This window comes from Pleurodeles waltl, chromosome 5 (genome assembly GCF_031143425.1).
Source record: "Pleurodeles waltl isolate 20211129_DDA chromosome 5, aPleWal1.hap1.20221129, whole genome shotgun sequence".
NCBI lineage: Eukaryota > Metazoa > Chordata > Amphibia > Caudata > Salamandridae > Pleurodeles > Pleurodeles waltl.
The window spans coordinates 786,377,750-786,403,961 of NC_090444.1; the positions used below are offsets into that span (position 1 = coordinate 786,377,750).

A 26,212-nucleotide genomic window follows, 5' to 3' on the forward strand; every position below is an offset into this window, starting at 1 on the left:
GGGTTGTGATAGTGGAATATATGTGAGTTGGTGGAGTGATCGGAGTGAGGGAAAGGGTATGTGATGGCATGCAGGTAGGGTGGGGATATAATGGTAAAGATTTGACTTACCAGAGTCCAGTCCTCCTGCTACTCCTGCGAGGCCCTCAGGATGCATGATCGCCAAGACTTGCTTCTCCCATGTTGTTAGTTGTGGGGGAAGAGGTTGGGGTCCACCGCCAGTCCTCTGTACAGCAATCTGGTGTCTTGAAATTACAGAACACACCTTCCCCTGTAGCTCGTTCCACCTCTTCCTGATGTCATCCCTGGTTCTTGGGTGCTGTCCCATGGCGTTGACCCTGTCGAAGATTCTCCGCCATAGCTCCATCTTCCTTGCAATGGACGTCTGCTGCACCTGTGATCCGAAGAGCTGTGGCTCTACCCGGATTATTTCATCCACCATGACCCTTAGCTCTTCCTCAGAAGGTGTCTTTGGGGTGCAATGGATGTGGTGTGAGTGATATGTGTGTGGATGTGCGAGGTGATGTGTGGGGTGATGGGTTGGGGTGTATACTGTGATGTGCGTGGATGGTGTATGGGTGATGGTGTTCTGTGCCTCTGATTGAGTGGGTGCTCTTTGCTTGTCTGTCTGTGCTTGGTCTCTTTAGTGCCTGCACACCGCTGTGGCCCGGACGGGCCGGGATTTGAAACAAGACGTCGGGTGCGGAAGGAAGCCTTGTTCAAGGCTCCCTGCCCCACCAGAGCCTCTGTGGTGTTGTGGATGGGAAGGGGGGGAAGGAAGCCTCAACGGAGGCTTCCCCTGCTCCAGCAAAGCCTGATCTGGGTTGTGGAGACTGCGGGCAAGGCAGAAGCCTCGACGGAGGTCCCCGCACTGCAAGTCCCCTTGTTCGGCCCCCCACTGTGGCCCTTGTTGTTTTGTTTGGGCTTACCTTGCCCCCCTCATTGGAGGACCAGTGAAGGCCCGGGGGGACCCCCAGAGATCATGGGCCCCAGGAGGGGCCTGTTATAAACACCGGTAGGGGGTGCGTGCTGCCCTTCTCCCCCAGTATCAACATGTGGCCCCCGTTTTGAGCATAGGAGCGCTGGGGCCCCCCATGTCGATCCTATTGGCACTAGGAGTGCCCCTTTCATCATAAAACAGGTACTTTTGGGGACATATTTGTTCTTGTGATCTTAATATGGACGGGTGGGGTATATGTTCCCTGTCTATTTTTATGATGTCACATATATGTGCTGATGTTCCTTTTATGGGCGTGGCATGCCGATATATGTTTTTATGACTTGCCATATATTTCTCTAATGTTCCTTTTATGGATATTTGAGATGTGTTTATGACAAGTGCATTTCTTTTACCAGGTGATTCCAGACTACTGCTTATGTTGCAGAATCCTGAGTACTTAAGTGTTCTAATGTGACTACTGCTTATTCTTGCAGAGTATTAGTAACCTGTGTAACGTTCTGACAACTGCTAAGGTAGCAGAATATTACTGACATGTAATGTTTGGTCTAATTATGTTTTGTGCAATACAGTTTATTTTTACATAGCTCAGTGTGGTCTTTACTTTGTGGAGTATATATTGTATCACGTGTGTTGTGTGTGTTGTGCAAACGCTTCACACATTGCCTCCTAGTTAGGCCTGACTGCTCGTGCCAAGCTACCACGGGGTGAGCAGGGGTTATCTTGGACGTGTAACTCCCTTGCCCTGACTAGAGTGGGTGGGTTTTGCCTGGCTTAGGTGCCTACCCTAGCCAACCAGAAACCCCATTTCTACCACACCTCCTGCTTGTGGGAGCCTGGTTTAAAATACACACTGTCAGAGAAGCATCCCTTTAACTCCTAGATAAGGGGTGTCCTAACTCTCCTCCAAACTTATGTATTTTGCCTGAAGTCATTTGGCACACTCTCACTATCTTGCACTATAAACATATTGCATAGTCGGAGATAGCGACTCTCTGGTTGTGGCTGAACTGCACTCCAACTGCACTTTTAATTAAAAATGCATTTTCTGGTTTGCTAATACTTTTGTCACCGTTTGAATAATTTTCTCAAACTTTGGCATGCTCATAGGGTAACTGGCTAGAGTTTGGCAGGCCAAACAGAGAAAAAAAAGTTACGCGGTTGTAAAGAAAAATGAATTTGGCATTTTAGCTACTAGAAGAAGTTAAGAAATTTTGCTCTTAGCCGTAGCAAAAACATAGGCGGACTTGCAGAAAAGCTGTCATGAATGAAGAACTTCACTTAGAAAACATAATTTTGTAGTTTATTCTAAATCTGCTCCGCAGTTTTAGAGATATTTGATTTTGAAAAAGGTGTTGAGTTTGTTTCGAATGGTGTAATAGATAGATAGAAAGATAGATAGATTTAAACTTACGAGCTCGAAACACTGTAGTTCTTTCCATCACATTTGAATTTGACAATAATTGGCTGATTAGAAACATTCATTACTAGACTGTACAATCACAAATTCCAAAAATTAAGAGCACAGGAGCACTATTTTATATTTGGAAATTGGCATCCGTTTCCTGAATTTGTGAGTTTTAGTGAGTTTGTAAATTTCTCAAAAAAAGCAAAAACCAAAAACAGAGCCTCTGGTTGGTTGCTTCGGCAAGGTAGTTGGGGTCCAATGAATAGCCACCAATCCACACTTGGGCAATGTCGCAGGGGCAAGTAGTCACCCTTAACCTTGGGCAATGACTGAGGAGTTTAAAGAATATTCTGCTCCTGCACTTCAACACCATAGGCGTAGGAGCCACATTCTCCCCCTTTCTCTTAGGCAGAGCAAGGGACGGTACAGCGTACCCACAGGGCAGCTGTAAATTGATTGCAATAAACAAAAGCAAAGCATAGCTTTAATATCGCTTTCTCCCTTTCTCTCATCCCCGTTCTTCTGGCACGATCGCATTTCTGCTTCATATGATAGACACCTGGATGCCCTCTAACATAAATGAATTAACATGTATAACTCCTCCTCCAGTCAGGGGGAGTGTACAAATAGGGCCTTCTTCCTGCAGTAGTGTTTGCGGATAACAAACAAGACCAAGCCAGAACACTGAACAATCGTAACCAAGCAAGAGTGACGTGAGGAAGGGGAACACCTAATACATTAAAGCTGACCCTCCCCTATGTTAGGGGAGATGTTATCCTTTTTTTGTATTTCGTTTACGAGGCAGAAAGGTGCATATCCCATGGGGTGGGGTGTCCTCATGCCGCACAGGTAGAAGACAAGGAAGAGTGGGGCTGGGTATAATGAAGATTACTGGTAAGTAATCCAGATATTATGCACTGTGGCTTGATACCAAAGCAAATGTTTCAAGTGGTCTCAAAGCAAGAACCGAGAGTGGCCAGTGTTGCTTTGGTGTTGTGCAACAGTGGAATAGCTAATTACATTTTGTACTTTCCCTTTTTTCTGCTGTCAAGATGCTCATTCTAAGAAGAGCCAGTTGTTGGTAGAGGAAATCATGCAACTGAAGAGAAAGAAGGAAATTTCAGACACACAAATCTCTCAAAAGGATATGGAGATATTACATGCACAGCAAGAACTAGAGCGTGAGCTAACTCGACTAAACAACTGTGAACAGAAAAACATTATTCTGCAGTCAAAGGTAAGGTGTTTGTCATGCTTTCTTTACAATGACTATTTTATGGATCAAATCTGTTTATTGGTTTTAACATATAAAGTATGAAGCACATTGTTCAAATCTCCAGCAATTCGACCACCAAGTTACAACGTCTCAATCTGACACACAAGAGAGCATGCACATGATCACTGTCTTAACGCCAGGAGAAATCTCCCTTTTCGTCCGCTTCCCAACATTCATAAGAACGAGGTGGGTAAAGACAATGATCCAATGACCTCAGAGCTTCGTACATAAGCAAACAAAACATATAAGAAATTAACAATACAAGAACTGTGCCTCCCCTAGACAGCTATGTCGCTCCTCTCCCCCAACATTCTCCCCGTCTTCACACAGCAACGTCATCCCGGGTCCTCCCCCACCCAGCAGGCCAAACATCCTCTAAGAAGCATCTGTCAGCCCCAGAACCCTCAAATAAGCCGGGCATGTCAGCTCCGTAAACTCTGTTGATAGAATCTTAAGAAACGGCTTCCACAAAGTATCTATGTCACCCACTCTGCTGAGAAACCAGGGTAAGCTTCTCCATTGCAAGAATAAACCACAGCTTCTGGAGCCAGGTCACATACGTCGGTACCCTGTTCGTCCCCCATAAAGCTAGTATCGACTGCACAGCCGCGTTGAGTGCCAGCGCCATCTGTCGCCCCTTTAGGGATCGTAGAGGGAAAGTGAGGGGGTTGGGTAGGCCCAACAGTATATACGATGGAAACCTAGGGAGCTCGGTCTGAAACACTTTGTCAATATCATCTAAGATGCTCGTCCAATATCTCTGAAGTTTGGGGCAATGCCAGAGCAGATGCACCAGCGTACCTGTATTACCACACCCCCTGCAGCAAAGGCTGGGCTTGGTGGGGTCCCATGAATGTATCCTGGCTGGGGTGTAATACCAATAGGAAGCCACTTTCTATGCCGTCTCCGTCCCCGCTGCATTGAAAGCTGTATGAGGTGCTCTATAATATATATTGTCCCATTCCTCGTCAGAGAACTCCCTTTCCAGCTCCCTCTCCCATCTCAGTTGCCCTTTAGACTTAGACAGGCGTTACCCCCCTTGCAAGAGACTATACAGTTCTGAAAGGACTCACTTGTCATCCTTCTTCGTCAACAGCCACTTTTCAAACGGTGTGAGCGGCCTATCCATCAGTGCTCTGTTCGCCGGCAGTAGAGCCCAATGCCTCACCTGGTAATACATCAACCTATCTGCCTCTGTCAGGCCATATGTCTCCCACATCTGATCAAAAGAAACTACTCCCTGTTCGTCAAACAGACTCCCCACCCTTTTACAGCCCCCATCATACCATCGGCGCAGGCCCTCCAGACGCAGCCCAGGCTCAAAATCAGGGTTCACACCTATCGGGGTTATAGGGGACGGGAACGACGTAAACCCCGCTCGACATGCCACGGCATCCCAAACACGTAACGTCGCCCCCGTAATCGGGGAGGAGTATAGGTTCCGCGCCCTATGTCGACGTCGAAGCCAAGGTTCCTTCCAAATATGAGACCCCGCTACCGCTTGTTCCATAAAACACCAATGTTTCTAAGTAAGTGGACGGCTCCACTCTAAAAGAAAGCGCAACTGTGCTGCCTGATAATATTGTAGGAGGCAGGGGACCGCCAACCCCCCCTCTGCTCTAGAGCAGTATAAAAGTCTTCTAGGGAGCCGTGCCGGCCGCCCATCCCAGATGAACTTGAGAACTGCCAACTGGAGAATCGCTATCGCCCGAGATGGGGGAGCCAGAGGGAGCGCCTGAAAGACATATAGTATGCGCGGCAACGTGGTCATCTTAACCACCGCTACCCTGCCCAGCCAGGAAAGTTTATGTTTCACCCAGCTCTCCAGATCTCGCTGCACCTTCCGGACTAATGTCGCATAATTCAAGCTCACCGTCTTCGCAAGTCAAATCAATATCCAAATAAGGGAGTCGTGATGACGACCAAAGAAAGGGATATCGAGTCTTCAACTCCTGCTCGCGCTCGGGTTCACAAACAAACTGAGGACCTGGGATTTCTGCATATTGACCCGGAACCCAGAGACCTGACTAAACTCCTCCATTATCACCATTAGTTCAAGCAGGGAGGTCGCGGGTTCAGCTAGGGTAAGAATCACATCATCTGCATACAGAGTAATAAGATGATGATCCCCTCCAAACTTAACCCCAGAGACCACGGGGCTGTCGCGTAGATGCTGCGCAAAGGGCTCCATATATAGCTCAAACAAAAGGGGGGAGAGAGAGCACCCCTGTCGAGTCCCCCGTCCAATCGAGAACGGCAAAGACACTGTACCATTAACCAGGACCGCAGCCCTAGGCGAGCGATAAATGCAGTGAACCCACCTCCTAAAGCCCGTACCCAGTCCATAACACTCCAGCACCCGGAATAGGTAAGGCCAGTGGACCCTATCAAATGCCTTCTCTGCGTCAATAGAGAGGAGCAGCGCCTCCTTACGAGATCTGATAGTTTTATCTATCAAATGTAGAAGTCGCTTCGTATTATCACTACACTGACGGTGAGGTATAAAGCTCGCCTGGTCCGGATCTATAAGACCCGGCATATAGGGATTAATGCGGTGGGCCAGTATTCCAGTAAATAACTTAGCGTCTATATTCAAAAGCGAGATTGGTCTGTACGAAGCACACTCCTCAGGGTCCTTCCCTTGCTTATGTATCACCGCAATAGTAGCTTCGGACATACTGGGCACAAGAGCCCCTTGACTCCTGAAAAGAGTTAAAAAGCCGCACCAGAAGCGGTGCAAGCTCCGCACAGAAAGTTCTTTAAAAGAGCGCTGTAAAGCCATGAGGGCCGGGAGACTTCCCCACCTTTAGCCTTGATATTGCCGAAATAACCTCCTCTACTCTGATAGGCTGATCCAAGGAAGACGCTTCCCTCTCGCCAAGCGGAGTAATTGCTATCCCCTCGAGGAATGCGGCTGGATTCGCATCGCTCTGATCATCAGACGTATATAGCACTCGGTAATATTCGGCGAACGCTTCTGCAATATGATCATCTGTGCGGGCCTCTCTCCCCGAAGGTGAGCAGACCATTTTTATCACTGCTGCCAAGCGCTGTGCTCTCAACTGATGCGCCAAGAGCCTGCCACACTTATTACTCCCAATGTAATATTTATGCTTAAGCCGCGCTATCGCATACACCGCCCTGTCCCAGTCCAGCCGCCTCAACTGCTGCCTCATTTTCTCCAGTTCCCGCCAAATTCTCGGTGCACCCGTGGACTTATGGAATCACTCCAGTGCTGTCACCTTTTGTTCTAGCGCCGCCCTCTGCTCCCTCCTTGCTCTATTATCTCTCGCTGATAGCGACATTACCTCCCCCCCGCACAACTGCCTTCGGAGCCTCCCACAAAGTCTCTAAACGGGTTGTCCCATCATCCTTGTGGCTAAGATAGTTCGAAATCACGCGCCGTAACGACTCCTCTGTTTCTCTATTCTGCAAGATCGCGTCCCTAAAGCGCCAACTCGAATTGCCCACTGACCCACATCCACACCAACCTCCACCGTGATAGTTGCATGATCTGTAAGGGCCCTGGGCTCTATTGTGGTTTCCCGAACTCGAGAGGTAAATTCTCGAGAGGCCAGAAAGAAGTCAATACGTGCGTACGTCTTGGTAGCCGCCGAGTAAAAGGAGTAGTCCCTAAGCGTAGGATGTGCTCTCCTCCAAACATCCTCCAGTCCACAATCGGCCAACCACTGTCGCCCTGCCATCGTCAACGCTCCCGTCTGCCCAAAGCGGTGCCTAGATCGGTCCAACTCATTGTCCATTACCAGATTAAAATCACCTCCCACTAAAACAGCACTATCGGGTGTCGCAAGCACCGGAGCAACCGCCTGTCTCATGAAGGATTTTTGCTGCGCATTGGGGGTGTAAAAAGAAGCAATGGTAAAGCAGAAAGCCCCCACCTGTAGTGTAAGGGCCAGGAGTCTGCCCTGCACCTCATGTATCTTTGCTATCACTTCCCCAGAGAAGGTCTTCGAGAGCAATATCGCCACCCCAGCATGTTTTGTGGAGAACGAGGACCAGAACTGTCTAGGAAACCACTTTGAGCGCATACGATATGTGTCCCTAGTCAGTAAATGCGTCTCCTGTAAGAGGCAAATGTGACTACCAGAGCGCTCAAACGCCAACAGGATCGCTAATCTCTTAGCCGGATTGTTAAGACCACGGACATTCAAGCTTAGACACTTAAGAGACATATGTCCCAGTATAAAAATCGCTCAGGAGGGGGATCCGCCAGGGGAGCCTATGCCCAGACCAGCTCCAAGGCCGCTCTGAACCACGGGGCCAGTCAGCCGAGACAACTTTTCTACAAGTTCCAGGGGAAGCACACCAACATTCAACCATAACGCACAACAGGTACTCACAACCATAAAGTCCTCTGTCACTCATCTCCTGAGAGGCAAAGTATCAACAGGGGCAGCAGAACCACTCAAGTTCGTCGTATAAAGTCCAACAACTCCATTGCCCAAGTCCTGGAGTAGTGGTCACATGACCTGAATTATTGCGGCCCACATCAGAGCCACCATCCCAGCCCTCCAGCCACTAAGCATGTGTTCCAGCGGCCACGCTACTCAGTACAGATTGCCACTCTAACGCCTGCTCTGTTGTAGGTCGCTGCTGTTTCCTCTTTCTCTCCTTACGCCGCCATCGCGGTCGATCCCCATCGGCCGCGTCCATATATGTGCCCGCTTCTTGATTGTCTCCCTCCAAACGAAGAATCTTTCTGGCTTCCGGCACTGATTTCACCTGGCGGAGCTGTTCCTCCCAACGAAAGATATGGCGGAAAGGGTGCCCCCATGAGTAAGACACTGAGTGCGCCCGCATGTGCTCCGTGATGAGCCTGAATACTCAGCGCCTCTGCAGAGTCCGTAGCGAGAGATCTTGAAATAATTGGAGCGTGTGCCCTCGAAATTGAATCTGCTGGAGATTACGGGCCCTCTGCAAGATGCTTTCTTTAAGCCCATAATTATGGATGCATGCTAGGATATCGGGCGGGAGCTCTCCGGGCGCGCCTCTGCGGCCCACTCGATGAACCCTGTCTAGCGTAATCTCCCGGGCACCCTCTAGGCCAAGAACCGAGTCAAACAGCGCCACCACAAATTCACTAATGTCCTCCTTCTCTGCTCCAAGCGGCACACCCCTGATGCGAATGTTATGCATTTGCGACCTATTTTCCAAGTCTTCAACTGCAGACTGGAGGAGTTCCTGCTGGTCACGCAGGCGTATGACCTCTTGTTGCATGCCCGCTAACTCCTCACCGCAAGAGATCTCGCCATCCTCAACCTGGGCCACCCGCTCGCCCAGAGACGTGACCTCCACTCGTAGCTCTTTCTCCTCTTGGAAAATGTCTCTAAGAAGGTCCTTCAGGTCGCTCCGCAACGAGTCAAACAATGAGGTAAGGAAACCCTTTGTGACCGGGGCCTCCCCGTCCTCCTCCATCTCCCCACGTACCTCAGGAGACCGCGCCGCCACCGACCCCTCAGCTGATTTGCCTTGTACCGGGTGGAATCTGGTCAACATTTCTCTCACCGACTGATCTCGTTTTGGCTTGGAGGACGTCATAGCCCGAGTGCCTCTTTGAGGCCTGTGCCCGTCTCGTCTAGAGCCTCTTCGTACTGCTCGCTGTGGGTCGGGTTGCCAATTCCTTCTCCTTATGCCCTTCAGACTCTGGCCATCAGCTTCTGCATCCACCGCTCCCAAGAGTTCATAAGCCAGTTGCAGGTCCCAAGCTCCCCCCGAGCTCAGGCTGGGCCACTGCGGGCCGACCGCACTGCCGATAAGTGGCCCAACCTCCTAGCGCCGGTCCAAGCTCCACCAACCTGTAGCGGGAGCACAGATGTGTAATGGTGCGCTGTATCATGCCCGGGACCTCCACCGCGCAACGGCCCAGCAGGGAAATGGCCGCCGCGGGCCGCGGAGACCCTCTTCACACCGGCCCCGTGCCGGTACCTCCGGCGCGAGGTTCATCACTCTCCGCTGCTCCGATGCGCTCCCGGGCAACCTCCGCGTTGGTCCGGAGTGCCGGCCAGCTGCCGCGCACCCGGCCGGCCCACGCGGCCCAGTCCCCACGCGCCGCCGCCTCCGACCGCTAGCGCGGTCCAGGCCACAAGGCCCAATGCCGCCGCCGCTCTCCTCTGAGGGCGTCCCGACTCTCTCTCGGGGCGCCCGCTGCCTCTCGGTCCCGTTCAACCAGCCAGGAGGGCCTGGGGCTCCAAAAGACGGGGCCACAGAGCTTTTACTGGGACCCAGGCGGTGGAGCTCGGACAAACGCGTCCGCTCACGCCACCATCTTGGCCACGCCCCACAATGACTATTTTAGTTGAAAATATTTGGCTTTTGAATTCCATTAAGCATTTTGCTAAGAAATATTATTTTTTATTGTAAACATTTAAAGTGGATGTATGGATCCCTAATCATGTGCACTTTATTGCACTTAGACCTATTGCTATAATTTTCAAACCTTAGGTGTGTGAGCATTCCGCTTGTGTCTGTACTGATATTAGCTCGCTGATTGTGTCATTTCAAACGTTATTGATAGATACATTCTTTATTGTGCGATTATTTAAAATCATTACAATAAAACCATAAATGCATTTTTTGTGGCAGCAATATGACAGTGCTTACAAAGGCCTAAGTGGTCTAGAAACTGGGCGAATTGGAGATCGCTAACATTTGAGAAACTGTAATGATAAAAGAGTGTCCCTTTAAAGAATGGATAATACACGAAACAGATATTAAAATACACAAAGAATCTAAAATGCAATTTTAAACACCTAAATGGGATGCAAGACTGGCCCAATGGCTGTACATAGTGCCTCTAAGATGGCCACAGGAGCTAACTGGGGTCTAGTCAAGAAGGTGCTTATCCATACACAGTACCTCTTAATGGGGCCCAGGTTAAAGGTCCATTACTGAATCATTTCTCGAGATTAAAACCTTCGTTAAATGTCTAGTCAAGAAGGTAGTCTTGTCAAAAATAGAGAAGAAAGGAAAAAAACTGGTGAAGTTAAGCATTAAAAAGTTGTGATATCTTTAGCAGTTTGATAGGGTATTGTGTTTAATACACATGTTGGTGTTGCCCAGACCACTCTCAGGATCTTCAGGAATCAAACTGCCAGGTGTGAGGACTTGCTTTTCAAACATGCTTTAATGGGTGCACTACAGGTACTAATATGTAATGCGCGCCATATTGGGTGCAGCCAGAATACTCTGAGAAGGAGCAGCTTTTCACAGATGCAAAGTATATGGATTAATGATTCCTCCTGCATTGCACAGAATTGGCAGAGTTTCTCCTGCTCATCAGAGTTTCTCCTGCCATACCAGCATGTTTTAGTGGAATTAAACCCAGTCGCAGTCTCATTAGCTCATGCTTTAGGACAACACCAATTGACAGGGAAAGCTAGATCGGCAGGCCCCCTGGCTCATACCGGGGGATGCTCAACTGCCATGGGCCAATTTCTTCATAATCTGAGTGTCCTGTTCCCTAGAGATTGGTTTTGCTTGCTTGGTTATCAGTACAGAGACTATTGGCACTGGAAGACCATTTGACTAGATCTCTCGAACCTTTAGAGTGTCCAATGCATAGTTGAGATACTTAAGCCAGTTAGTCAGGGGATTTTTTATTGTTTCCCAAATTATGCGTTTTAGCCTATTTTCTTTTGTTTGCTTGTTTGACTTTCACATAATATATTAAAAATTTGGCTGAGGTCCCAGTGCTGAGAGACCAAGCAGAACTCCTGATAAATGTGGGCATGTGCCATACAACTGGGGAGGGAAAAGACTCTTTGATAGCAGATGAATTTGGCCCTATCTAGCCAGTTAGCCATTCTTTCTCTAAAGGTGATTGCACCATGCGTTATTGTTGGAAGTAATTTGCAACCCATCACCTTTAGCAGTGGCCTTAAATCAGGACTCACGCATGACTTCTGTACTTTACGAAAGGCCCATTCCAATGAGTTTGCGACTGCCTGTTGTACGTGGATATGGAATGAGATGCGTTATTGAAGTAATCATGACCTCAAATAAGCCACAAGGTAGGGTTTAATCCTTGCCTGACATGGGTTCCACCTGTATTCTTTCCAGGTCTCCAAAATGTAAGTACACTTTTTACATAATGCTGTGGTAGTTTTTGTGGGCTCTGTGGTGTGTCTGGAACTGGAAAAGGGTAACCACTATGCAAATTAGATACGTTTATGAATCTTTCAAGGAGAAGCCTCACTTAAAAAGCACCAACAACTGTATTGCTGGGAATAAAAACCATGACTTATTGTAGAATAACACCGCCACAAACACCGATCTGATGAAAATAAGTTTATTCCTAGTAAGGACACCAGAAGTACAGAGCATCTCCTCCTCAATTCTTCCTTAAGTGCTGCTATGCCCGTTATTGCACTCTAGGATGCGAATCATAACAAGTATAAAAATAAACAATAATAGCAGCCTAACTAAACAGTAATTATTAATAATTAAAATATGAAAACATAACACACCTTCCTCCTTTACGGTGTTAAAAAAATAATTATTCATTCACATACAAAGTTTGACATACATTTTTGTTTAGCCCGAATTCTTCCACTTCTGTTTCCTTTGTTTCTATTCTCTAAACAATTTTCCTCCCTATTATCATCTTTCTCAGTATTACCCATCTCACCTTCATTATCATTTCCATCATCAGTCCCCTCATTACCATTATCATTTCCCCCACCACTATGCCCTTCCTCTTGAATATTCATGTCATGTTCCCTTCCAAAAGGTATTCCCTTAGTCATTGCATTACAATTTCCATTATCATTTATTCCCAAATCTAAATCCATATATTATGAGTTATCCTGTGAACTTCCATCTCTTTTTCCTATTTTTCCTTTACACAGATTGCTATCTGCTTTTAGTACAGCAATTCTTCTTAAGTTCCATACTTTACCATCACTCAATTGAACTGCATTTCACAAAACGTTTGTGTCACTTGTAGTGGTTCAGAAAATTTACTTTCTGTTTTACTTACTCTCCACATTTCTTTTTTACCTTAACCCACATACCTTCCCTGATGTGTATATTTTTTTAACCATTTTTCACATCAGAAGTTTTTTTGTATATTCCCAGTGTTTGTCGATTATTTTCTTCCTTATTTCCTCTATAGAAATATTAACATCCTGGAACTGTAACAACCATTCAGGATTGCATTTTCTCATGCCTTCTCTTTCACTCATTACTTCAAAAGGAGAAACACCTAAAGCGTTATGTATTGTAGTTCTATAAGCCCACACTGTTTTAAAAATTTGCACTTCCCAGTTTTCACCATTTTATTCTGATAATTGTACAGTATTTTTCAAAACTCTGTTACATCTTTCAATCATACCATTACCAATTGGATTATATAAAGAAGCAGTCTTGTGTTTGACACCTATTCTTCAAAATACTCTTTTGCTGAGTTTGACACAAATTGTACACCATTGTCACTAATGATTCGAACTGGTAGTTTGTCCTTTATCAATGAATTCCAATACTTCTTTTGAATTATTTTTTTCCACCACTTTAATCACAGGCCATCTAGAAAAAACATCTAGCATGGCTATTATATATTTTGGCTGTGAACCAATCGGCCCCATGGTATCAATAGCTACTGTATGCCAAGGTTTGCCAGTAATAATAGGTTCAAACGTGTTAGGTTTAAGTGTCTTAAGTACTTTGTCGGAGTTAGCACACCATACACAATTCCTTACAAGTCTTTCAACACATAAATCTATTCCCGGCCACCAACACCATTTTTTTAATCCTTTGCTTAGTTTTAACAATACCATTGTGAGCTTCATGACACAATTTCATTAACTCTTCCCTCAAGGTGAATGGGGGGAAATGGCCCTATCACTTCTGAATACAGATCCATGAATTACAGACAACTCACTTCTAAATTTCCAAAACGGTTTCAAGTCTTTTGGACTACAGGATTTTGTATCTTCCCAACCTTGTTCTATTAATTTAATAAATTGTTGTAACACCAAATCCCTATTATACTCTTCTTTCAATTTCTTTTCCTTTATTCCAGGTACTTCTTGATCATGAATCATTGTGATTTGTGAATCATCCCATTCATTTTTATCATCTTCCATTACAGTTGGCATATGTGAAAAAGGATAAGCTACAGTACGTTCTTCACCAATCTGACTGAACATGCCTCCTAGACCTTTGTTGCTAGCATCCACTGTAATTACATTTTCTAGCTCTGTGTCAAAACATTTCAAGAATGGGGACTCTGTAATATACTTTTTCATATCTGAAAATTATTTATTGCATTCTTTAGACCATGTAAATTTCATTTTGTTTTTCAGCAATTGTCTTATATAATATACCCTACTTGAAAGATTGTTAACAAATTTTGAGTAAAACTCAACCAGGCCTAGGAAAGGCCTGTCTCCATCTTTAGTTGTAGGATATGGAGCATTTTGTATATCTTCCACTAACTTAGGTTTAGTGGTTATACTCTTGCCACTAAGAACATGTCCTAAATAATTCACAGACTTTACTGCAAATGTGCACTTTGTGAACTCAACTGTTAATCCTTGATCTTCCAGAATTGTCATACCTTCTCATCATGTTCAATTCTATCTTTCCCAAAAACTAAAATGTTGTCTTGGAAACATCTCACTTTTAATTGATTACCAAATAATTGCCGCATAATGCTTTGTAAAATGGCTGCTGCTGAAGCTTATCCAAAAGGTAACCTCTTGTACTGAAAACAGACAAATGGAGTAATGAAAGCTGTATACATTTTACTCTCTTCCTTGAGTCCAATCTGGTGATATGCATCAGATAAATCTATCGTGGAAACCACTTAGCATCCTTGATTAATGATAACATCTCTGAGATTTTGGGTAAAGGAAATTTATCCACAACAATATTGTTATTTAAATGGTGTAAATCAAGACATAGGGGGTGATTCTAACATTGGCGGGCGGCGGAGACCGCCCGCCAATGTTCCCCCGTCAAAATACCGCTCCGCGGTCACAAGACCGCTGAGGGTATTTTGAGATTTGCCCTGGGCTGGCGGGCGGCGTAGTGGGAAGGTGCGACGGGTGCAGTTGCACCCATCGCGTATTTCAGTGTCTGCTTTGCAGACACTGAAATACTTTGTGGGGCCCTCTTACGGGGGCCCCTGCAGTGCCCATGCCATTGGCATGGGCACTGCAGGGGCCCCCAGGGGCCCCGCGGCACCCCCTACCGCCATCCTGTTCCTGGCGGGAGACCCGCCAGGAACAGGATGGCGGTAGGGGGTGTCAGAATCCCCATGGCGGCAGAGCGCGCTCCGCCGCCATGGAGGATTCTGTAGGGCAGTGGTAAACCGGCGGGAGACCGCCGGTTTACCCTTTCTGGCCGCGGCTGAACCGCCGCGGTCAGAATGCCCTTGGGAGCACCGCCAGCCTGTTGGCGGTGCTCCCGTGGTCGGTGACCCTGGCGGTCACCGGCCGCCAGGGTCAGAATGACCCCCATAATCTGAGCTACCCATTGCCACGTCTCGCCAATACTACTGGTGAAATCCACTCAGATGATTCAGTAGGTTCAATTATATTAGCATTGACCAACTTCTCTAATTCTTAATTTACTTCATCTCTAAGTAAAATTGGGCTATTCCTTGCTTTATGTACTTTTGGGCATGCATTAGATTTCAGAATAATACGAGTTAAAAGTCATTCAATTCACCAATTTCCCCACTAAAAACTAGTGGAAATTGTTTTAACCTATTAGTTCTGATAGTTTCACCTTCATCAACGACCATCAAAGGTTCTTGGCTATTAGGATTTAGGATCATGTATAACTTACCTTGGTCCTTCCATCCAAGTACTGAAGGACCTTTCTTGGAAATGTACAGCTTCCCTAAGCATTTTCTATTCTTAAAGCGAAATACTAAATTCCTATAGCTAATCATATCTATTTCTTCATCTGAAAACCCCTCAGGATTAACACCTGAAGTTAAGAGTCTCTCCCCAAGTTTCCTTTCGAATTTTGTTTTCCACATTTCTTCATTCACAATTGTAAAAGGAGAACCGGAGTCTGCATACGTGTTTACTTTCACACACCCCAATAGTCATAAGGCACATTGTTTTTTTCTTTCACATTTTGACCTATCATCTATATTCAGTATGAATAAAAAACATGTCCTTGGTATGTTGTATCTCCTTGTTTATCTCACAGTGCATATGACTTTTTAATGTTTTTTTCATCCTCATTAGAACTTCTCTTATCCACACACCTTACCTTAAATCTCCCTTTTTTAACATGCCCTCGAGAAATGTCCAACCTCAAGCCGAACATTTCTGTTAGACACCTGGGCAAAATTTGCTAGAAGCAAGATGTGACTCACTGGCACAACAGTAGCATTTTATGTTACTTTTCTTTATAAATTTATTTACCATCACATTGGGGGTTATTACAACTTTGGAGGAGGTGTTAATCCGTCCCAAATGTGACGGATATACCACCAGCCGTATGACGAGTTCCATAGGATATAATGGACTCGTAATACGGCTGGTGGTATATCCGTCACTTTATCGTCACTTTTGGGACGGATTAACACCTCCTCCAAAATTGTAATAACCCCCTAAGTCTTTTTTACTTTTGAAAACATTCTTATTCTTAATTTTACAATTACCTCTTCCTGTACATCCTTAGGATCAGTTTTCAAAGCTTTCACACTGCCACTAGATAATTCTGCCTTCCTAACATAGCTAAAATATCTTTAAGCTCCACATCACCATTAATCCATAATCTCTCTTGGATAGCTGGCTTCTGAGTATTCATGACTACTTGATCCCTAATAGGTTGTTCTTGTACATTTTCAAATGTACAATCTCCTGCTAATATTCTAGGTGCAGCAACATATTAATCTATACTCTCTCCTATAGTTTGTTTTCTATGGAAAAACGTATATCTTATAATGGCAATACAAACCTTAGGCGGAAATTGGTTTTCAAAGTCTCTCAAAACATCCTCAAACACATGAGAATCTCCCCCCCCCTGTTGTTTTAGTCATTTGTTCATACTTTTTTTTTAATCTTTCCGGTCCTATAGAATGTAAAAATATTTTTTTCTTCCGTTTGGGATTCATTTTTCCTTTCTCGTCTATAGTTTCTACGAAGTTTAAGGAATATGACTTCCATTCGCCCATTTCATACATGGAGCTCCTCCTGCTGGCCAAAATGCTTGTGCAGGTTGAGGAGATATTTTTGAGTACCCATAGTGTAAAATAGGAAATTGAAAATAAATAAAGGAATTCTAAGTGTATTGTCTCAATTATTTACTTTTCACAATGTATAAATATACAACAGTGTCCAGTCTTCATCTTAAAGAAAGGACTAGTTCACTGTAATTTATACACCGTGATCTCTAAGAGAAACGTAAGCTCGCATAACCGGCAATCTTGGCAGGCACTTGTTACTAATTTCCAATAAGAGAAAGTCCTTCAAATATGGCTGCACGCTCATAAGAGTAAAAAAAAAAATACTTCATATATATGGCAGCATGCTCGAATAAGAAAGAAAATGACAACAAATTGCGTGGTGAATCGGAAGGAAATCTTCAAAATGACTGCCATGTACGTGTGAAGAACGTACCTAATAGATGCTCTGGAAACCTGGAATCGCCTTGTCAGGATTCGTGGTGGGTGGGATACATCAACCAAACGCGCACTGAATTCAAAGAGAAAGGCTCACGCTGAATGCTGATTTGAGGAATGCACATTCATCTGTAATCACTGCAAGTTAAATACTTTGATTAAATACCTTAGCGTAGATGGCAAAAACTAAGTGAAATATCATCCGGATACAATTTGTCCTGGGAGTGACACGTACAAAATCATTATCCTCAGGGGATAGTCACTTCCAAAGTCAGCACGTCCCATAAAACTCCCGGAAGACGTGGGTCGTCTGGTGTCCAGCAGCTCGTCACCAAATTTGTAGAATAAACCCCCATGAACACCGATGTAATGAAAATAAGTGTATTCCTAGTAAGGACTACAGAAGTACAGAGTGTCTCTTCCCCCATCCTTCCTTGATTGGCGCTATGCCCATTAATCCACTCTAGAATGATGGGCCAGCACGTTCAAACAACAACTCATAACAAGTATAAAAATAAACAATAATAACAACCTAACTAAACAATAATGATGAATAAATAAAATATGAAAACATAACACGTATCCATAGCCTACAATTAGGAAGAAATTGTTAGGGGTGGTGATGAGGCGATGTGGTCTTAACTCCTCTATTCAGTTTTGTTAGACCTCTGGTTTAATCCTAGCCTCCTTCATTTGCCAAATTGTGTGGACTAGTGCAATTCAGTTTCTCTGCAGGTGTCCATGTTCATTTTTCTTCTAAAATTCTGAACAGGAAGCAGACTAATCCCCAGTATATAAAAATTGCACATGTGCAAAATACATGACTGTGCCAAGGGCCTTAAACTGAGCCCTCAAGCAACAAGCATTAAGCTTTGGTTAGGTCCCCCTTCCTAGAAGGCAAAAGTGAAAATGGTAACTTGAGACCAATCCCAGGACCCTTAGGGGCACTTCTGTTTGACACCAGGGCCACTATTGAATGTGACAACAGAGAAAGACCATAGAAGCTGCAGCATGCAAGGGACAGTGTATTGTATTATTCTCCAGTTGCTGCTTGTTAAAAATATTCAGAACATCCATGACAGAAGTCAGCTCCTTAGGCAAAGTAATTGTTCTCAGTTAAGTCAGGTCATGGACATGTCCCGGCAAATGTTTTGGAGACATGCTGTTAGCAGTAATGAACTGAAGGGTGACCAGTGTCATGCACACCCATAGACAGCATCTTGCTAGCAGGGCTCTTGAATTCACGACTGTGAATACTGTCTGGATACATGAAATCCCAGAATGGAGCTCCTGGATGCTGTTGGTGCAGGGGCTGTTGGCATACACCAGCCACGAAGGCCATCCCTTACTTATATCTATAACTCTGCCACAAAGGGCTGGTCCATACATTTCCAGCCCACTCTTGTGAGAGATAATAGGCCACCTCTTGGAAGGAGGGAGATGCTTAAGCAGTCATAGGATGCTTGTATTGCCTTTTAGGATCTGCCCCTGAATCTCTGCTGTGATACACTGTAGCAGATTTCTGTACCTCCCAGTAGATTCTCTAGTCTTCTGAGTCGCTGTTCCCAACTTGTTGCTTTTCTGTCTGTGCGCCATTTTCAGAATAGCTAAGGAGTTTAGTCTGAAACAAGTTTACTTAAACATCAGTTCGTACTGCGAACTCTGAACTCTTGTTACTTTCGCCACTGTGGCATTACCGAAGGACTGGTGGATTTAAACAATAATAGAATATTAACTTCTCAGACACTAACTTTCATGTTTCCTTTTTTAACAACTTAAAGTTTATTTATGATTCCACAAGCACACAGATAGATGTACAGCAAATCAAACCATATACATATGACATCTACGTCTTTAAGTAGCTCAATGTTTTGCTTTAATTGGGCAAATCGGAACTGAAACAGTTTTGGTGTCCTAATAGCATATCATGTTTAGCCGTGAATGTGTGGGGTCGATGTCAGTGATATCTCACCCATCCCTAATTGTTGGAGTATTACGGGCATGCATGCTGGGCCCATCTTCTATGTCTCCTTTCTCGTTTATGTGCGTTAAAAATGGTAACCAGAAATTGTGGAATTTGTTCATATTATCAAAGCTGCTAGTTCTTACGTTATGTAGATGGACAAATTTTGGACCACCAAACATGCAGGGGTGGGTGAGTCTTTGCTTCCACAATTGCGCGATAGACAAGCTGTCGGCCAAGAGCAAGAGTGTGAGTAGTTTCCCCATAGTGATGTGAGAGGATAAAGAATGTCCTTTTCCCAGGTCTCCTTAGGAACAGGTGAACTGGCAGCACCTGCAGTCTGTACTGTAGGCAGGATGCATCATATTCACGGTGGTGGTGTGAGAGTGCCACCTAAATCACACAAAGCCCCGATCATAGGCTGGAAAAGAGGGCGTGAAAGTTCTTTTCTTTTCCTTTTCTGTGATTTTAGACACTTCTAACTTGCTGATGCTGGCATTTTTTTGGTAAAGCAGGTATTCCAATCAGTGTTAATATTAGCCATTAGGAAGATAGGATCCTGTTTGCATCTGAATTGCTATCTCTGCCCTCTACCCCACTGGGCTCTTTAACCGGTGATGGCCTACAAGAAAAAAGGCAGAAATTAATTAACTGAATTTTATATTGCTGTTCACAACTCTGAACTTAGGCACTAGAACATAGGACAATATATTTATGGGATCAAAACCACAACTTTCAAAGTGCTGTTGGCTGTAATGCCAACATTTTCTGGTGGTGTTATACATGGCATAGAGCCATTTGTCCGCTATCTTTTAAAATTTTACTAAGTCATCTACTCCATTTCTTATGTAGAACCAAAAGTAAACACTTCTCACATTTTTTGTGAGGGTTCACTCTTCTACTCACATCATTTATTAAAACAAATATTGGCTGTGTGGATTGTTTTTTATTATGTGGAGTGTAAAGTTTTATACTGAGCTTTACAATAACGGTACAACATGGAAAGTCACAGCGCAACCTTTGCTAACAATAATGATAATAATAAGTTAAGCACAGGTAGCAGCAGCAGAAATAGCATCACACGATTCTCTCACACATATAGTATAGGTACAGCACAGTTATTGCACTAAAAAAATGAGTAGGAGGCATTAAAGGGTTGCTGTAAAAGTTTCGAAAACAGATATAACTACACAGGAAGTACCAAACTCCTGCAATAAATAGTCAAACACCTTATGGATTTACCATATATTCATGAACTCATATAGGATGAACCCTCTTACTTGGTGTAGCATGCCTAGTCATTGGATTCCATCTTTTGCACTGGGACACATTCAAGACTACTGGTGTCCACTGGTTTACACTCTCCTGGTTATTGGTTTCCTTAGTATGGGTGAACTTATGTCACTTATGACATCCTTTATTTTTTCCCTTTGTTAAACTATTAGAACTATGCTAGAATATTTAATGGGTAAATGCAAAATGTTTTTTACTGGTTTCTTCCTACCACAGGATTGACAACAGAATGTCAAGCAACTGACACCTCTCTTTTCCATCAACTTGTCTTGTGCTTGAATAGTGTTAGGAGTCTTTCCCATGAATATAGGTATCTCACCTCAAATATTGTCAAACTACCCATCATATGGAATTTTCACTAGAATCTGGATATGTGATGGGGCAAGCTTCTCAACAGGTTATTGGGGGGAAAGTCAGTATGGAACATGTTTCCCAGGATGATTAGCCATTGTAATTGAAGCCTGCACTATGAAACAGACCATGCCCATGCTACCAAGCCACACTCACAACTGACTGGGTATGGCCAGCAGGCGTGCCTAGGCCTTGAGCCCTCAAACTAAATGCCCAACACTAAAACATCTCCTGCCTAGCTACTAGCACCAAGAGAGTAGTGCTAGTGAGGTGGTGCCCTCCGGATCCCATAATTCTCTGCAGCCCCTTCTGTGTTGTATCCTGTCTGAAAAAGCAGCTCTAAGGAACCTTGCTTAAAATTAAAGACACATCCTTTCTGCTGTGACAATTGTATTAATATCTCAAGAAGCAATTCAGTGGTCTTGGATCCTCCTATGTAATCCTTTTACCTTTATAGATGGAACAACATTATGGTCTATTAAACTATACACGAGAAAGGAGGCACAGTCGTTGCAGTACCAAAATAGGCACTACCCAGGCACGCTGACATCAGTTCTTTTCTTTCAGCGCCACCCTGCACTGATCCTAGAGAAGAGCTGGCACTCATTCATTTTTTGACTGAACTTTTTTGACTTTTTGTCGAATATTTTTGAGGTTTACCTCCTGGTGTGTCGAGGATGTTGTCACGCAAGATGGGTTATAAGTTCTGTGGAACCTGTCACCGGGCGATGTCGGTGACTGTTAGAAATGGGGTTTCTGGTTGGCTAGGGTATGCTCTTAAGCCAGGCAGAAACCACCCACTCTAGTCAGGGCGAGGGAGTTACACACATAAGATAATCAATGCTCACCCCCTTGGTAGCATGGCACGAGCAGTCAGGCCTATCTCAAAGGCAATGTGTAAAGTGATTGCACAACACACACAACACGTGATGCAATGAGTATACCACAAAGGAAACAAAACACCAAGTTATATAAAAATAAACTGTATTGTACAAAATCATTAGACCAAACACAACATGTCAGTAATACCCTCCTTCACAAGCAGTTGTCAGAACATTACACTGTTACTAATACTCTGCAAAAGCCAGCAGTAGTCACATAAAACACATAGGTAAATGGTTATTCTGCAACACAAGCAGTAGTCAGGTCATCATTATTACCAAGAATACACATGCCAGAATAAATATATCATCATAAATGCCAAGATATCATCCTGAAGGTACATAGAATGAAGCGAGGAACTCCAGGAGCTCAAAACATTGATGGGAGTGAAGCACATCACAGTACAAGCACACACCCCTCCATCAGTAAAAGTATTAATTAGTCATCCAATCTGCCCAGGTCTGAGTGTCCACTCTAAAGCTCCCAGAAGCAATACAGGGAAAGAGGAGTCCGATGGCCAACGGGAAACAAAGGTAACATCTAGAAGGTCAACATTAGAACAGTGAAAGGCATCCAACACAGTGGGTGTTAACTAGACAGACGCATATGCAAAAACCTGCTCTATACCACAAGCCCCTGATACCGCACACCCACATCCTTGTCCTGCAGCACCCTCAAAGGTACAGACTCCCTAGTGCCGGCTTTTATGGGTCCATTCCTCAGCGCCATGCAATGAATTCAGGCCAAACAGTACGAGGCTGCTGGAGCCACGACAACTCTCAAAAGTAAACTGTATTGCACAAAACATAATTAGACCAAACAAAACATTTTAGTAATACCCTGCTACACAAGCAGTTGTTGGAACATTACACCATTGCTAACACTTTGCAAAAGCCAACAGTAGTCACATAAAACACATAGGTTACTGGTTATTCTGGAACACAAACAGTAGTTAAGTGATCACACATGCCAGAATAAACATATCATCATAAATGCCTAGACATCATCCTGAAGGTACATAGAATGAAGCATTACTAAAAATGCTCCTGGCAAAGTAATCACATTAGCATGGAGGCCACGACCTCCTCATGAAACCCATTACCCAAATGGTATAGGTCACACCCTGGGAAAAATTCACATAGCCCTGAAACACCCCCACTGGAAAATCATGTATGATGAGGGTGACCGAGTTCGTACATGTCTCAACCTAGGAACACTTGTGCTCTGATAAGGGGAATGCGGTCCTCTGATGAGAACTCATAACAACGAGGAGCTTACGCACTCCTACCACAACAAAAGTTGGCACCAGAGAAAAGGGACTGGACAGGCACGGGGCCTCTGGAGGGTCACCACCCCGGCCTCCCAGCTGGAGTCCTGCTCAAATGGGGGCTGAGAACTAAACAGAGGGACTTACCCTTGATCGCCTGGGTCCCGCACCTGGAGGCGCCCCACTCCTGGTAACGCATCCAGCCCTTATAAATTACCTGTACCTGGACACGTTGGAGGTCGGTGAATCTTTTAACTGAGTCTGGCTCTCCTCATCCTAAAATAGTCGAGTCACTTAGATCAATAATCGATAACTATTGCAATCGGTAATCAATACTCAGTTAATAGAGCAATATAGCACATCAGAAATCAATAACTGTTGGTATTTCGGCGCACCATGACCTTTCAGTCATGAATAACCACACCAGTTTATTAAAAGTTAGTGAATTTATTTCCCTATATTAACAAAGCTAACACGATGTATATAAGTCTCAAAACCAAATGATATATGTATATGAACATTACTGGCTGTCCATAACGGCGGAAGAAACGCAATCTATGCAAAATCTGGATAATGATACACTCAGTTATGGCAATACAAATCACTAATATAACTAACTGTATTTGACTAATTTCATACATTGGTCAGCATAACAAGATTTCAAATTAGCATGGTACATCGAATGAATACCTCGACTAACCTCTAATTAGCATTGGCATGTGGGGCTGCATGCAAAACGAATTTAGTCAACACAAATTTGGAAAACTTCTAGCTAGGACCCTATCAAAATAGCAGTTGGTACCTAAAAGGAAAAACACAATGCATAATACATTTATCCTTTCATATTTACCAAATACAATCAGCATTCAAGAAAAGTCTTCGTCCTTCAGGTACCGGTTCGATCAGCATGGGGCAAGTTTCAAAGGGGCCAAGTTAAGGGCAAGCTTCCTTGCAGCGGCAAGGAGAATGGGGCAAAGTTACTGCATGGGCAAGACGGGGCAAATCAAAGTTAAAGTCTCTAGGGTGAGAATTCTTAAAGTCTCTTTCTCTCAGATAGAGAAAAGGGCATCAGGGTGTCGTCCAAAATTGAGTCTGGCATCTGGCTTCAAACTGGCATCGAGGAAAATGGCTGACTTCTCTTTGTTCAGTGGGTTTAAGTAAGAAACATTCCAAATTCTGCAGGGTCTTCCATTGGAGGGTTCATAGGTTGGCTTCAAATTGTCCAATGAAAAATTGTCTTTTACTAGCGCTCATTTATGCATACGCTGTCCTTGGGGCCTTGGAACACAAGTTGTAACATGGTTTGCCAATTATTTTACTATCTGTACCTTCATTGTCCGCACCTGCAGACTGACCTTGTATCAAAGGGGATGAAACCGGCCTAGTACGAAACCTTGGAGATAAGTGTATCAGTCAGCTCTACTGGAAAAATACAACTTCAAGCAAGAATATATGTTTCATTAGTTCAAGGAAAAGCCACGCAGTTAGAATTTGAGACCAGGCAACTAGGCCAAAGCCTGTACTAAATTTAAGCTAAGCAAAACAGTTTTCAAACAAGAAATCATGGCATACATTTGCAATTATGACGGATTACTATATTTTCAATACTTCATGATTAATAAAGCTCGTTTACAATGATGGCGAACTACCCCGAGGGCACAATTTCCCTCGTACATTATTTTCTTTACTAAAATCACACTACATTATACGTTTTGATTACACGATATGTATGAATATATGTTGGACCCTCTTTTTCTGCGTCATCAATCCCTCCTCTGATGACTAATTATGTCATCACATCAAATCTACCCACAAATTTTATTCCTTTAAAATTCTGTATAGTAATTTGGCACTTCAGTCAATTCCCTTTTTCTTTTAGTCCCTTTTGACTTTTCTCTATATATTTCCACCATTTTGTTCTCTGTTTTCTCTTCTCTTTTCCTTTTGTTCCTTGCTTTTAACATTTTGATAGCCTTCCATATCCCCAAGAGCCTAATAGACAAATTAATATTATTAATATTCCCTTTACTATTTTTAGTAACAATCCGTTCCAAACGTTGCTGAGCCAATTTCCCACAGAAGCAAATCCTTTTCCAACTTTCTCCCAAACTCCTGGTTCTTTCAATTCCTTTAAATCCACACTTTCTTTAGTTAAATTTGTAAGCATCGTTCTAATTTTCCCACTGCTGTCTGGTATATATGTACAACAGTGACGTGTACCAAGCATTTTGCAAACGCCGCCATCCTTTGCTAAAAGAATGTCTAAGGCAACCCGATTTTGAAGAGTCATAGCTCTTTCTGCAGCGAGTTCAGCATCCATCAGGATTATAGCTCCTGAAAACTTAGTCAGCATGCTATCCACAATAGTAGACAACTTTTGTATTTTGATTGAATTCAGTATGACTCCCACTGAAGGAATCAATGCTCCAAATATATCTCCTACCACACCAGAAGCTGTCTCTCTCTTCTGAACATGATGTGATTCAGACAGCTTTGGAAATTTCGTTAAGTCATCCAGTTGATAAATCTTTGGGAACACTATTCCCAAGTAACATCTCCCATACCATCCTTTAGGAAGACGATAATAGGCGTTGAGTCCACAAATATAATATATCCCAGGAATAACTGGGTCTTGTCCATTCAGCATGAACGTCCACTTAGGTTGAAACAAAAACGTATGTTTGCATTCACTCGTTCCCACAAAAACTGTGTCATAATATGATTTATGTCTATGTATACAAAATCTCCCTACATGCAATGTATCTAAAGCTATTTTCCCTTGTGTCTTTATTGCGGCAAAAGCATAGTTATCTACGGATGTCCTTTTGTGTAATTCCTTTTCTAATTCCTCCTTCATTTCTTTCCTCCTATCATCAGTGCGGTCTAAGAAGTTTATCTCTACCTGTGAAAGCAAGCATGTAAGGTTCTCTCTATGTGCGTGTGCTGTGTGAAAAGGTGACAACGGCTCAAAGAATTCCCTCATTAATTTGAAATAATATTCTCTAGCTATTTTACTCAGGTACTCAATTATGGGGACATATGCAAATGTAACATCATAATTAGAGTAAAAATAATGAATGTACGTCTGACCATAAAATCTGGATTTTATTATACTACATGTAATTCCATAAGTAAGAGGCATGCTGTGATACGTTACCCCTTCCACTACTGAGGTAGGTATTTGTGTACAGACATAACAATCTTTGGCATCC

General features: G+C 43.9%; 1 protein-coding gene across 1 annotated transcript in view; it reads left to right on the top strand.

Moving 5' to 3' along the window:
* The window catches only part of LOC138296044 (interaptin-like), a 445,611-nt gene that overhangs the window by 161,598 nt on the left and 257,801 nt on the right, over positions 1 to 26,212 (top strand). The window contains exon 5 of the mRNA XM_069234803.1: positions 3,418 to 3,602. Coding sequence (XP_069090904.1) covers positions 3,418 to 3,602 — 185 coding nt within the window. The remainder of the gene's footprint in view (positions 1 to 3,417; positions 3,603 to 26,212) is intronic.